Here is a 12,827-nt window from a genome sequence, read left to right as displayed (position 1 = left end):
AAGCCAATAACTAACTACACCTACTCCATGTCTATGCCTAACTTGGGGGGAGTCTGCACCGCAAGTTATAAACACTCAAGTAAACTAAAGCTTGCACTTCTGATCTGTTTGGCTACGGGACTAGTGCGGTCACAGGCCAAAAGAGCGTCCACGGTCCCACCTGAGGCTGCCCTGCAGGGTGACCACAGGTGACCACTCCGGACGGAGTACAGGAAATGGCACCCACAATGATCACTTCGGTGACCCAGCGCCCAGGCTGCCGCGCCGTCCGGGTCCGCGGGCCCCAACCGCCAGTGATTGGTGGCTCTTCCCGGGGGCGTGGCCTCGAGGCGCAGCGCGGGGAACCTGGAGGCCGCCAGGATGCGCGCGCAGGACCTCGGCCGTGGTGCGCGCGCAGCAGCCGGAGCCCCGCCCCGCCCCGTCCCTGCCTGTGATTGGCGCCTTCATCCTAGGGGGCGGACCCTCAGGTGGCAGAGGGCGCGCTGCGGCCGCGTCTGTTAGGTGTGACCTTTTTCCGCCCGGCCTGTTCCCCGGCCCGCGCTCCCGTCATGGCCATGGCGGCCTCGTTTCTGCTGCGGCAAGGACTAGCCGGGGGGCTGAAGGTAAAGGGGGGCCGGGCCGGGCCGGCGCCCGGGAGCCCGCGGAGGGCGGGGCGAGGGCCGCGGCCCTGACGGTCACCTCCAGCCGTCCGGGGACGCCGCTGACCCCACTTCCTGGGCCGAGGAGAGGACGTCTGGTCGGGGGCCGGGCTCGGGGAGTGGCGAGGGTCCCGGCGACCCCGGCCACCGCTCCCTCTGGTCCTGGATCACCGGGAAGCTCCGGTGTGCGGTCCGGGCCTCCGACAGACGTGGGGGCCGCTGGTGCCCCGCGCCGAGCCCTGTCCGAACCCTTGAGGACAGTGTCTCTACTGCTTATTTAACCCGCGAGGAAATAAGGGCACTTTCAGGCACCTGGTTGACCCGGTAACTTACGAGGCAGCCATGTGAAGCCAACTTAGGTTACCTCATCTGTGAAAAAAAAGGAAGAAAGAAGGGCTTTCTCCATATAGGAAAAGCGAAGTCCCCTTCACTATCTTTAAAATTAAAAGGGGCTCTTATTACAAAAGCAAGAACTATTCGTGGCAAAATAAAGTACAGATGGTTGGAGGGGAGATCTGTTGTCAGAGAGGCCACTATTTACCTCTGCATATCTAGTCCCAGTTCATTTCGGGTTTTGCTTTCATGTATACATATACGCACGTGCTGACGTCATGACCATAGGAAGCAAATGTTTCACTCTCGTACATGGGCTGTGGGCACCTCTCTTCTGTGTCCAGCATCTGGAACAGTGCCCGGCACATAGCAGGCCTTAGTAGATGTATGCTGAGTGAATGAACGCTCTGTAAAATGCTTTCCACTTACGACATATGGTAGGCAGTTTGGAAGCAACTATTATTCATCTACATTATTTTTCATGGCTAGATAGTGCTTCTACTTTATATTCTAAGTACAGGAAAACATTTTATGAAAAGAATCAGTGCTTTGTAGGTTGATAGGTAATTGGAGAGTACAGAACAGTACGCTCAGGAGAAAGTCTGGTTGGAGAAATACCCAAATGCTAAGCGTGACTGTCCTTGAACTCAGGTGTTTTTTCCTTGCAGCTTTTTTTGTATTTTCTCAAATTTCCATAATGCACATAGGTTAAGAGAATTGTAATAACTGCTAGAAATATGCCATATGTATGCAAAGCATTTATATGTCATCATAATACGTAGTATTCGTGTCGTAATAGCTGTTAAAAACGGTATTACTCTAAAATATTCGTATTTGTGCCGTTCTTTTGTCAGACTGTGCTCCTAGAAGCAGGAGTGTTTCGAGGACTTGCTTCTACAGTTTCTCTCTCTGCAGAATCAGGAAAGAAGGAAAAGGGATTGCCACCGAATCCCAAGAAGCAAAGTCCACCAAAAAGTAAGATTTTAGTGGTCGTTTTAAGGGAGACAGAATACAGAGTAAATCAGTCAGCTTCCCAAGCAGGAAAAGGAGTTTACTAGCTACATAATTGGACTCTTTGTTTCTAGCAGTGTCCAGGTTATAATCAGACATAGGATCTGTAACAGGCTTTAGACCAAACACATCAGTAACATAAGTTAACTCTGTTAAGGCTGAACTCGACGATTAGCCCTGAACTGTTCTCTCTGCATTTTCTAAATGCCAGACTCCACGGATAGCAACGGGCTGCAGCGTATGCAGGCTCTGTGGCATTTAGGTGGCCCTAATACCGATCCCATACTCCCGTGAAGTAGCTGTGACCCCTCCTCTTTTTCCTTCCCTGATTGTGACTTTTCAGTGGCTCTGGGACTTATCCGTAGTCTCCCAGGCTTTGCCTGGGCATAGCCCAGGACTGCAGGCACCCTTTTACGACTGTGGAGAGAGAGTTAGGAGTAGGTACCGTCTTCCATTAGGACTCTGGGGAAGCATGATTCTAATCTGCTTCCAGCTCTGTCCACAGTCATTTTGACTTTTATCACCAGTTTTGACTTTTCCCTCTGAATCCAATGTCGTGTATCCTCATAGGAGGAGAGCAGGAAATGCAGCAGTGTAAACCTGGTTATAATCCGGGTCCACCGCGTTTAGTCTTAACTGATGAAACCCTAGTTAACTCTTAATACATGCATATGATATATACAGTCTCTTTATAAAGCTTTGACTGTGTGGGGTTTAGAAGGATAATTGGAGTTTGTCTTGTTTTCATCAAAATATCATTTACTCAGTTTGAATGCTTGAGAAGCGTGTAGACACCTGTCCCCCTTCATCTGCCCACGGAGACATGGGCAGCCTATGAAACGTGCGCGCGCTGTTGAGAGAGCCAGCCGCCCACCGCCTTTCACACGCCATCCGTCCACGCTGAGCAGGTGTGCCCTCCCCGTGGTGTCCACGCGCTCCCGTCCGAATGCAGCAGGAGCGTTGTTTTGTGTCCTGTGCCTGCTGTGTTTTTAGAGCCAGAATTCCATTTTCATTTTAATCTGTACGTTTCTAAACAGGTATCTTAAACATAAGGACTCTTCTTTTTTCCAAAGATCCCCCTTTTTACAAACATGCTTCTGCATATGAGTGGAAATGGAATACTTCATCCTGTGGCGGTTTGGGGTGCAGTTACGAGAAGGGAACACTGAGCTGGGAGTTGGCCTCGGGCTCATGTAGCTTCTGCCTCTGGGCGTGGCGGGCCCTGCCGCCCTCAGCGGGATCAGCATGCCAGTCTTGGCCTGGTCGATGTGAGACTGACGACCGGCGTGTCATGTGTATGTGCTGTCAGGTGGGAGGACAGTTTTTAGAGCTACACCGTCTTTAATGCACATTATGTTTGTATCTCAGAATTTAAAAAATAATTACAGTCCCTCCATGAAGAAAAAGACATGATGCTTCTAAGTCAACATGTGCAGGCCTCAGTATTTCTCCCGAAGTGTCAGTGATTGGCGAGCGTAAGATACAGAAATGCTTTGGCCCGCCAGTGGCGCATTGCCACTGCGGGTGGTTCTGGAAGCTCGAGGGAAAGCTCCCTGCGTGCAGACCGGGCCCCGAGCGCTCACCCTTGGGTTCACATCCAGTCCGGGGATCTGCATCTGGGGTGAACACGCTCTCCATTGTTCCACCTGGGGCGCAGCTCATCGTAGCCAACGCTTCCTTCCTGAGGGGAGCTGCCAGCATGGCGAGCACAGACATCAGAATCCGGGTCTCCAAGTGGGTGCCTCCCCTGCACAGCTGCCTGGCTTGCCAGCTTTGATGTTCTGGTGAATTCCATCACTAGGCTGAATTTTGCAATAATCAGTAATAAACCATTGACAGGATAACTCCTATGTGGCTTTCTAAAGACTCTGTCAGGAAGCCAAAGTTCATTATCTGCTTCAAGCCCCTGTTCCAGTTTGAGAAACGAGGAATCTCCGGAAATAGGGATTTGATGTATTTAATTCTAACCAGTGTTGCTAGGCACTGTTTTAAGCACTCCGTATCTCCCCTCCACACCCCGTGAGAAGGTACCATTAGTATCCCTGGGTTATAGATGAGAAAGTGGGCGGGGGACTCCTGGGCTGCCCAAGGTCACACAGATGTCGGTAGTGGAGCCCAGTCTGAGCCCAGGCAGTAAGTCCCCACAGCCCATATTTATAAACAATGTGCTGTCTTGCCTCTGAAAAGAGTCTCGGTTCTCGCATGTTCATTAAAACCAAAACCAAAAAAAACAAAACAAAACTTTTTTAATAGTAAAAAACATGTAAAAAGAGGTTTTAGTTACCATACAGAATTTGAATAACTAGTCTTTCACATCTTGTTGAAATGCACCTTTGTTTCTGAATGTGCTTTGTTTCTGAAATTAGTTTTGTGACCCACTGACAAGATGTGGCGGTATTGTAAGGCTGCTGACCTGTTTCAAACACCAAAGGCGTTTTTCCTTTCAGTAGGGGACTATTAAAAAGTTGAAGGTCATGCCCTCCCTTGCTTTTCAATGAGCAGGAAAGAAATTCAGGAAATTCAAATTGAGAGGAGATAGAGAAGCAATAAGAGAACTCCTGTCTCTGCGCTGTCACTAGTGTTCGTAGACCTTTATTTACGTGGGTTGTGATGGTCTCTGAGGGTTCGAAACCGTGCCTGAAAGCCCCCCTCTTGTGCTGGGAGGGGTGTCTCCATGGCTAGTCTTATTTAAGTAGCTTTGTGTTTTCGTATATTTATCTTTCAAGGAAAGTCACACTGAAACTAAAACGTTTTCAGAGTATGCAGGCATCCCGCCTCTAGACACGCAAGAGGTTTCATGAAAACAAACAGGTAAAGTCATACTTACATTCAAAGTGAGAGCCATTGTTCCTGTACCCGATGGTTGTGTCTCCAGGTGACATCCTGCACTGTGAATGCAGGTGTGGTGTCCACACTGGCACTTTGGCACAGAGGTCACTGGTGGCAGCTACAGATCGTCGTGGCAGGCTTCCTGCTGAGTCACAGAGGACGCTGGGCCTGTGCTGCAGCAGGTCAGAGGTTGGCTCTTAATAAAAAGCAAATATGCTACTGAGGCTTATTCTATTAGCCTTTCCATGGAATTGTCCCAATAACTAAGCCTGAATAAAAGATATTTTAAAACATTAATATTCTTATTAACATTATATGTTAATGTTAATAAGAGCATTAATGTTCTTATAACATTAAATAAGACAAGTTTCCTTTTTCAAACAAAATAAACTATATCATTTGAAGTCTTCTTCCTGTTTTCAATAGGTGATAAACTCTAACGTTTTAATAACTTATTTACATTTTTAAAAATCTCCACAATAAATTTTAGAAGATTGAGGCATAATAATTAGATAGCAGCCTATCTAAAATAAGCCTTACTTTTAGTTAATTTTTCACACTGGAAAATTCATGCTCAGCCTAAAAGTGTATTAATGATACAGGTGAGCAGGCTAGCAGGGTTTGTAGACCAGCCTATGTTACCCATTGCTTATAGGAATTTCTGGGCTATATCAGGTATGGTTTAGAAAGACAGAGAGAGAGTTCAAGTGCATGTGGATGCCTTTGCCATGCTTTATGTTTAACACGATCCTGGAGCTCTGTTCTGCTCCTGTAGTCAGAATGCAGATTCTGGGGTGGCACACGGCCACAGAATCAGACAGGGCATGGCAGAGGAGGTGGGGGGGGTGGAGGTGACACGGTGATGGTTTTTTTAAGCAGTGACCCACTGCTCCAGCTGTTCAGTCATATCCTCTTACACTGCCCATTAACCTCTCTCTGGCCCATTTCTCATTATTTCTGGTTATTCCTCAGTTTTCTTTGACCATTTTCTATCATTCTGTTTTAGAGAGAGAGAGAGAGTTCCTGAGCTCAGAAAACAATTAGAAACTTTTTTGGATACCAGTAAGATGGTAAAGTTAGAAATACATTTTTTTCCACTTTAAAGAAGTAGTATACTCTTTAGTATAAAGTAGACTCCTAGACTTGAAAGTAAGGAATGCATTTAGCGTTTGCTCATCTGAAATTCACTTTATAAAGTTTTGCTTTAGATTTGAAAAGTAATTTTAATTTATAAACACTTGTCCTGTATTTTTCTTCTAATCTGTATGGTTAAAAGAGATTTAGCACCTGAGAAAACTGAATGAAATGAGCTCTCATGAATGTACTGTGGCGGGCTTTCTGACTCTACAAAGTCTAAGACGTTTATATCAGCATCTTTTTGTAACAGCTTAAAACTCATTGTTTCCCATGATATATATGATACTAAATTATTTTAGACTTTTCTGGTCTTGTAATACTTTTCCTTGGCAGAGGAAATCCCCAAATGGTATGATTTTGCAGGACTTCCCATCCTCTCCAGCATCTTCACTTGAATCACATTACCCCCTCCGTCTGATCTCCCACTCTTAGACTCATGCATATGCTCACCCCAGGCCACTGTCTCTACTTCTGCTTTGCCGTTTTGTTCAGAAAGTTCAAATTCATACAATACGGGTAATTTTTTAAAATATTTGAGGTGCACCAGTTTTTTTAGGGATTTAAGAAATGATACATTTCTAAAACTTCATTATCTGAAAATACCTTTATATTATAGTTTATCTTAAATTTAGATGAAAATAGTAGCTTAAAAAATTACCATCCAGAAGCTCTCGCTGCAAAAAAATGGAGACAAGATTGTTACTTCTATTGGTAAAAATCCCATCTTAAAAAGTTTCAGCTACCAAGAAAAACATCTACGTTTTTTACTGTTCTCTGTCTTGTGTGGCTTGCCTTTCACTTAAGAATGGGTTTCGACGGAACAGTTCCTAAGATGATTATGTTGAAGATATTATCAGTAACAAGGTGATATGTAATGAAATGTCTGTGGCCTTGGTGAATTTTCACTGTTTTACTAAATATTAAAAATAATCTTCCTCTTTATGCCATTTCCTAGATGTAGTGGAGCCAAAGGAGAGGGGCCAGCAGCTAGCCACCCCAACAGCAGATGAATTGTCTAAAAACGTACCTTCACCCACTTCTTCCCCACCAGTTGTGAAGCAAGGCAGGGTGCTAGCTGGCCCTAACCCCGATGCCAGCATGCCGCTCACAGACCAAGGGGTTCTGAAGTTTTTGCCAAGAAAGACTTTGGTAGAGTTTCCTCAGAAAGTTGCACCTCCATTCAGAAAACAGGGTTCTGATTCAGAAGGAACCCAGCAGGGCAGGAAAGGGACAGATGATTCATCTTCGTCTTCATCTTCGTCCAGCTCCTCTGATTCCGAGTCAGATGAGGAGGGTGACAGCTCAGAAGCGGGTCCTCAGGCAAAGAGCAAGCTCAGAGGAGGGTTCCCCGTAGCACAGGCCTCCCATTCCTCTGCAGGTGGGGCCCCCCAAATTGAAATATCCGCACAAGAGAAGAGTGTATCACAGCAGCCGCATCCGGACCTCGTCTCTGCACAGAGGCCCCACGGGGCGAAGAAAGGGGCCTCCCGTCAACCATCAGAGGACAGAAAAGACCCCAAACCAAAAACCACAGCACCCAAGTCACACGCAGGTGGAAAGTTTATGGAGCAAGATGTAAAGGAAAAACAGTGGCAGGAAGTATCTGCGTCCAATGAAATAGATAAGGAAAGCCAGAAGCCACTGGAAGTTAAAAAAACCTCATCTGACCGTACGAAATCAGGATTATCCACGCGACCGCATGGCAGCCCAGCGCCCACTCAGTCTGCGGAAACCAGAGCAGGACGACGGCTGCCAGCGACTCCTGAGACCACAGAAAGGCTTTTGGAAAAACAAGTACCAGAGCCTGATGGGGAAGTGGCTCTTTCCCTGTTCCAAAAGGAAAATCTGGGAAAGCAAGTAGCAGAAGGAATCTTGAAGGCTAAGGAAGAGGTTTTGGAAGATCAGTTACCAGTGAAAAATTTGAAGCCAGTCCCTGTTCACAATAAAGACGTTTTTGATGAAAAGACAGCAGTACTAAAGCTTGAGGAAAAGGGCGGAATCATCGAAGACTCAGCAACTCAGATGGAAGGCCAGGACGGCACACAGGGTATACCTTGATTTGGGGCTGAGAGCTCTTGTCCTGTGGTGGTGGGTGAGACTGAAGAGCTGTGTGATCTGAAGAAGCCTTACGCTTGATCAGATTCTGCAATAGGAATATGGCCTAGAGCACTGTCTCAGATAAGCTGAGGGATATATGTTAGTTATGGATAAAAATTCCTGAAACATTTGAAATTTATATCACAGTGGAAGAGTATGCCCTTGGCACTCTTGGACTGTCCCTTAACCAGTGTAACTTATGAAAATAGGCAATTTAACGTCGTCACCCTTAACTTTTGAGGGTGTTTAAGTGTTCATTTCTTGAACCTGCAGAGCATGTCACTGAGTGGAGGGGGGGGGGGGCTGTCCTATTAAACTCCCACAGGTGAGGAGCGATAGTTCCAGCTGTACTGATGGTCTTCAGGTGAGCCAGACAGGCTGTGGCTTTCAGCATCTTTATGCCTAAGGGAAAATCGCATTTTAGGGAGTAAAGCCGTGACATGGAGGCAGCCATGAAATGCACGAGTCTAATTTACACTAGACAGTTCCTGCTCCTAAAAAGCACAACGGGCTGCTTTTTCTATATTGAATTTTTATGAAGGGCTTTTTTGCTACCCTAAATTATTATTATTATTTTGCGGTACGTGGGCCTCTCGCTGTTGTGGCCTCTCCCGTTGCGGAGCACAGGCTCCGGACGCGCAGGCTCAGCGGCCATGGCTCGCGGGCCCAGCCGCTCCGCGGCATGTGGGATCTTCCCAGACCAGGGCACGAACCCGTGTCCCCTGCCTTGGCAGGTGGACTCTCAACCACTGCGCCACCAGGGAAGCCCTGCTACCGTAAATTTTTAAAGGGAAACTTTATTCCTATTATTTTACCATTTTCTTGCCCTTTGAACTTCATAAAATGCAGTGTGCTCTAGGTGGATCATGGCAAAACTGTAAAGCAGGTCTCCTGTCTTAGGATCTGTGGCCCTTGAAAACGCATCACTGATAAACCCCGCTCCTTCCTGTTTGCTCTCTTCTTTTTAAAGCACCCCCCTTGCCTAATTTACATTACCTGTAATTATACTTACGGGTTGCACTATGTTGACAGGATTGATGTGTTTTCTTCCCTCTCCATCTTCTCTTTCATAAATGTGCGAAGTACCAGCCCCTGCCAGACTTCTCCAGACGTCAAGAACCACTTTCCTGATGCTGCTTTAGTCATTCTGCTGTAAATTTGTAAAACCTTCAGGATGATAACATGGAGAGTTGGGGGTTTTCAGACTGCAATCCTTTTGAAAACAATTTGCCCCTACTTTTTCATGGTTGTGTTATTTTTCCAGTGTTCTCTTTGCCCTTCAGAGGCTAAAGACACTGCCCAAGAGTGCAGCTCACTTGCAGGGGCAGCGTCTACAGGGGGGCCGACTTCGTAGCTCTCCCAGCCCAGCTGCCTGGCTCCTGGCCCTCCCGGGGGATTGGTGTTGGACAAGCGTTCTCCAGACCCTCGTTCCCTCCAGTCAGCACCTGCCCCACCTGGGCTGTAAGAGTGCATCTGCTTGGGATGTCCCTGGACCACATCGAAGATACTCTGCGTGTTGAGATTGGAAAGACAATCATTTATTTAAATAAGACATCATTTATTCTAATACAACCAAAAAAATGAAAACCAAAACTTTTGGTATGAATCCAAATAGTGGAAAACTGTAGTTATTTTTTGTGCCGCATGAGTAGGAGTGGCGAGAGTCCCGACGGCAGTGGTTTAGGGTCAGTAAGAACTTAACCAGGCTGAGCCGTCACCCACGCCAGCTTCGCTGTGCCTGCATCGTGTCGCGTGTCATGTTGCAGGAGAGCCGGGCGTCTTGTGCTTCATCCACGCTCTTAGTTCTAAGATCAGCAGTTGTGTAGGCGTGTGGATTTTAATTCTTCTTTCCACTTAGAGAAATAAGGCTAAGTATTAGTCTGTGAATCTAAAGTATACCAACAACTTCTTCAAAAAAAGTTAAACAACAGAACTTACACATCTCATTTCCAGTTCCCCTTAACTGTGTCATTATTATTATAACCACTGGGCTTTATCTAATTTTCTTGCGTTTAGAGACTTAAAAGGTTCACTTAGTTTCTGCTTTTAAATTTCTCTTCTGTGAATGGTTTATTTCTATTAGAGACATTTTTTAATAGATCTGCTTTTTTTCTGCATCTTTAAATGACCTGAAAGTCCCTCCATAACTGTTCTTGGCATCTTCAAGGCTAGAGGTATACAAAGTTAAGATGTTAAGGCACGTTGTAAAAGCTATTCCATTTCTTACATTATTGAGGCTGTATGTTTTAGGATAAATTTTCAGCTAATTTCTTTATTTTGCTTTTGAAGACAGTGTTGCTTTATGGGCTTTTCTAAGTAGACAGTGCATTCAGGAAAGGTTCATGTAGCATGCTTGGTATGTGAGTGTGTGTGTGTGAGTGAGCGAGTGAGTGAGTGTGCGCTGACTCACTCAGAAGCTCCCTCCCTGCCGGAGGTCCTCACCTGCGCTGTGTGCTGTGTTTCCCCCGCAGAGTCCCCGCTGGCCGCCACCCCCGCTGAGCCATTTGACAACACCACCTACAAGAATCTCCAGCATCATGACTACAGCACGTACACCTTCTTGGACCTAAACCTGGAGCTCTTGAAGTTCAGGATGCCTCAGCCCTCCTCAGGACGAGAGTCACCTCGCCACTGAGAGCTCAGTTTAAAGATTAACCTTTCGGTGTCTTTCTGCATTCTTGCATGCGAAAATAAAATCTGCTCAGTGGTCATGCGGCCTGGTGTGTAGGATTGCTTTCCCTTCCACACCATTCATAGTGAGTTGTGAATTGGCAGCAGTCCTGCTGATGATTTATTCACCATGTGTTTAGATGCATCTATGTGCAGGGAATTTTTCTTTTTTTTAAATTAAAATTTTTTTTAATTAATTATTTATTTCTGGCTGTGTTGGGTCTTCGTTGCTGTGCGCAGGCTTTTCTCTAGTTGCGGTGACAGGGGCTACTCTTTGTTGCCCTGCCCAGGCCTCTCATTGCGGTGGCTTCTCTTGTTGCGGAGCACGGGCTCTAGAGCACGGGCTTCCGTAGTTGTGGCTTGTGGGCTCTAGAGCTCAGGCCCAGTAGTTGTGGCGCATGGGCTTAGTTACTCCGTGGCCTGTGGGATCTTCCTGGACCAGGGTTTGAACCTGTGTCGCCTGCACTGGCAGGCGGATTCTTAACCGCTGTGCCACCAGAGAAGTCGGGGAATTTTTCCTTAATTATAAAGTATGGGTCACTGGACAGATCCACACAATTAGAGAACTGCAGGTGCTTTCCCTCTGTGATTCTGCTGTGCTGGGCCCCTGGTCAGTTCAGCGTTTTCTGGTTCACCAGCAAGGTGTTGATAAGGGCAGCAGGGCCTTCTGATTTGGGAGACCTAGTTCTTGATGAATTGGAAATAGGAGTTTTACACATGTTAACTACCTGCTGCATTGCAAAGAAGTTACTAAATCATGGCATTTTATTATCAGAAGGATGGGAATTCTTTTGCTCACTTGAATTAGGCATGGGATGTAAATCGGGGAAGTTTTGAGCGGCGGCATTACAGACAGGTGAAGGTCGTATAGGGTCCAGCAGCAGCTGGGTTCCCAGGTGGCCTGGCAGACTGAGCTCATTTAGCCACAGAGGGTTTCTGGGTTGGCCGAATAACTCTGTCATTTGCGGGAACATTACCCAGGCTTGGGGACGTGCACTGTGTGAGCAGGCTCCCGTGTGTCACTCGGTGCCTGCACCAGGCCCCTGTGAGGCCGGAATAAACAGTCCGCTCTGAGAAGTTAACAAATCCGGATGAGGTGTTGCTGGGCTGAGAGGCTGCACCCATCTGTTGGGGCCTCGCGTCCCCCCCTGAAGCAGAATGTCCGTCTGCACACCGGGGACGTTTCCTGGTTTGCCTGTTCTCACACTTCCCTGATGTTTATGTGCCCAAACTCGTGGGCCTTATTTCATTTCAATTCTGGTTCTTGGCCTCTAGGCAATTTATAGCAAACAGTACAGGGTATTATAACTTCTGACTCACATTTCTGTAATCCTGCATTTCTTAAAATGAGTCCAAGTAAGGATACCAGGACCGAAAACATGGTGTTGAAAACTAATATCGTGATCACATGTCTCAGACTTTGTTACCACCCTGGAGGCTTAGCAACTCTGCAAGATTCTTCTAATCACGTTTTTTATTATAATAGCACTAAAACCCCATTACCAAAAGAAAGAAAACGGGGTTTCCCTGGTGGCGCAGTGGTTGAGAGTCCACCTGCCAATACAGGGGACGCGGGTTCGTGCCCCGGTCCAGGAAGATTCCCACATGCCGCGGAGCTGCTGGGCCCGTGAGCCACGGCCGCTGAGCCTGCGCATCCGGAGCCTGTGCTCCGCAACGGGAGAGGCCACGACAGTGAGAGGCCCGCGTACCGCAAAAAAAAAAAAAAAAGAAAAAAAGAAAGAAAATGGAAAATACTAAGATTACCTAAAATCCCCTCTGCTAACCCAACCATTATTAACACTGAACAGGTTTTCCTGGTGGTGGTGGTGGTTTTGTTTAGATATGACCATATAATGTATGTACAGTTTTCTATCCTTCTGGGGCTTTTTTTCATTGGATAGCTTGCTTCTCACACTGGCCCACAGAACCCCTGTGCTCTGTGGTGTTGGGGGGGTGGGCATGGACTCTGATGCCACGGAGTGTGTTTCCCTGGGCTGTTAACACCACGGAGAGTTGAAGTTCTTTTTACATAAAAACCAGTCCAAATATATTTTAAGTTGCATGAAGCTTTCCCTTGGAACCAGTGCTGTCGGGCTCATCTCTCAGTCTCTC

General features: G+C 46.8%; 1 protein-coding gene across 2 annotated transcripts; it reads left to right on the top strand.

The window, feature by feature from the left end:
- Positions 1-444: 444 nt before the first annotated feature.
- NDUFV3 (NADH:ubiquinone oxidoreductase subunit V3) lies at positions 445-10,760 on the top strand. 2 transcript variants are annotated; one of them, XM_060010266.1, is made up of 4 exons: positions 445-602; positions 1,826-1,946; positions 6,904-7,995; positions 10,517-10,760. In XM_060010266.1, the coding sequence occupies exons 1-4, from the start codon at positions 549-551 to the stop codon at positions 10,678-10,680; spliced, it is 1,431 nt and encodes a 476-aa protein (XP_059866249.1). In that variant the 5' UTR covers positions 445-548; the 3' UTR covers positions 10,681-10,760. The 2 variants fall into 2 exon arrangements, with proteins under 2 accessions (XP_059866249.1, XP_059866250.1); XM_060010267.1 differs by lacking the exon at positions 6,904-7,995.
- Positions 10,761-12,827: the final 2,067 nt, after the last annotated feature.

The sequence above is a fragment of the Delphinus delphis genome, chromosome 4 (genome assembly GCF_949987515.2).
Source record: "Delphinus delphis chromosome 4, mDelDel1.2, whole genome shotgun sequence".
NCBI classification, from domain to species: Eukaryota; Metazoa; Chordata; class Mammalia; order Artiodactyla; family Delphinidae; genus Delphinus; species Delphinus delphis.
This window is presented reverse-complemented; position numbering and strand designations above follow the sequence as displayed.

Coding starts and splice junctions, on each gene's coding strand:
- NDUFV3 (XM_060010266.1), top strand. CDS start 549: ATGGCCATGGCGGCCTCGTTTCTGCTGCGGCAAGGACTAGCCGGGGGG. Junction 603..1,825: donor GACTAGCCGGGGGGCTGAAG/GTAAAGGGGGGC, acceptor TTCTTTTGTCAG/ACTGTGCTCCTAGAAGCAGG. Junction 7,996..10,516: donor AGGCCAGGACGGCACACAGG/GTATACCTTGAT, acceptor TTTCCCCCGCAG/AGTCCCCGCTGGCCGCCACC.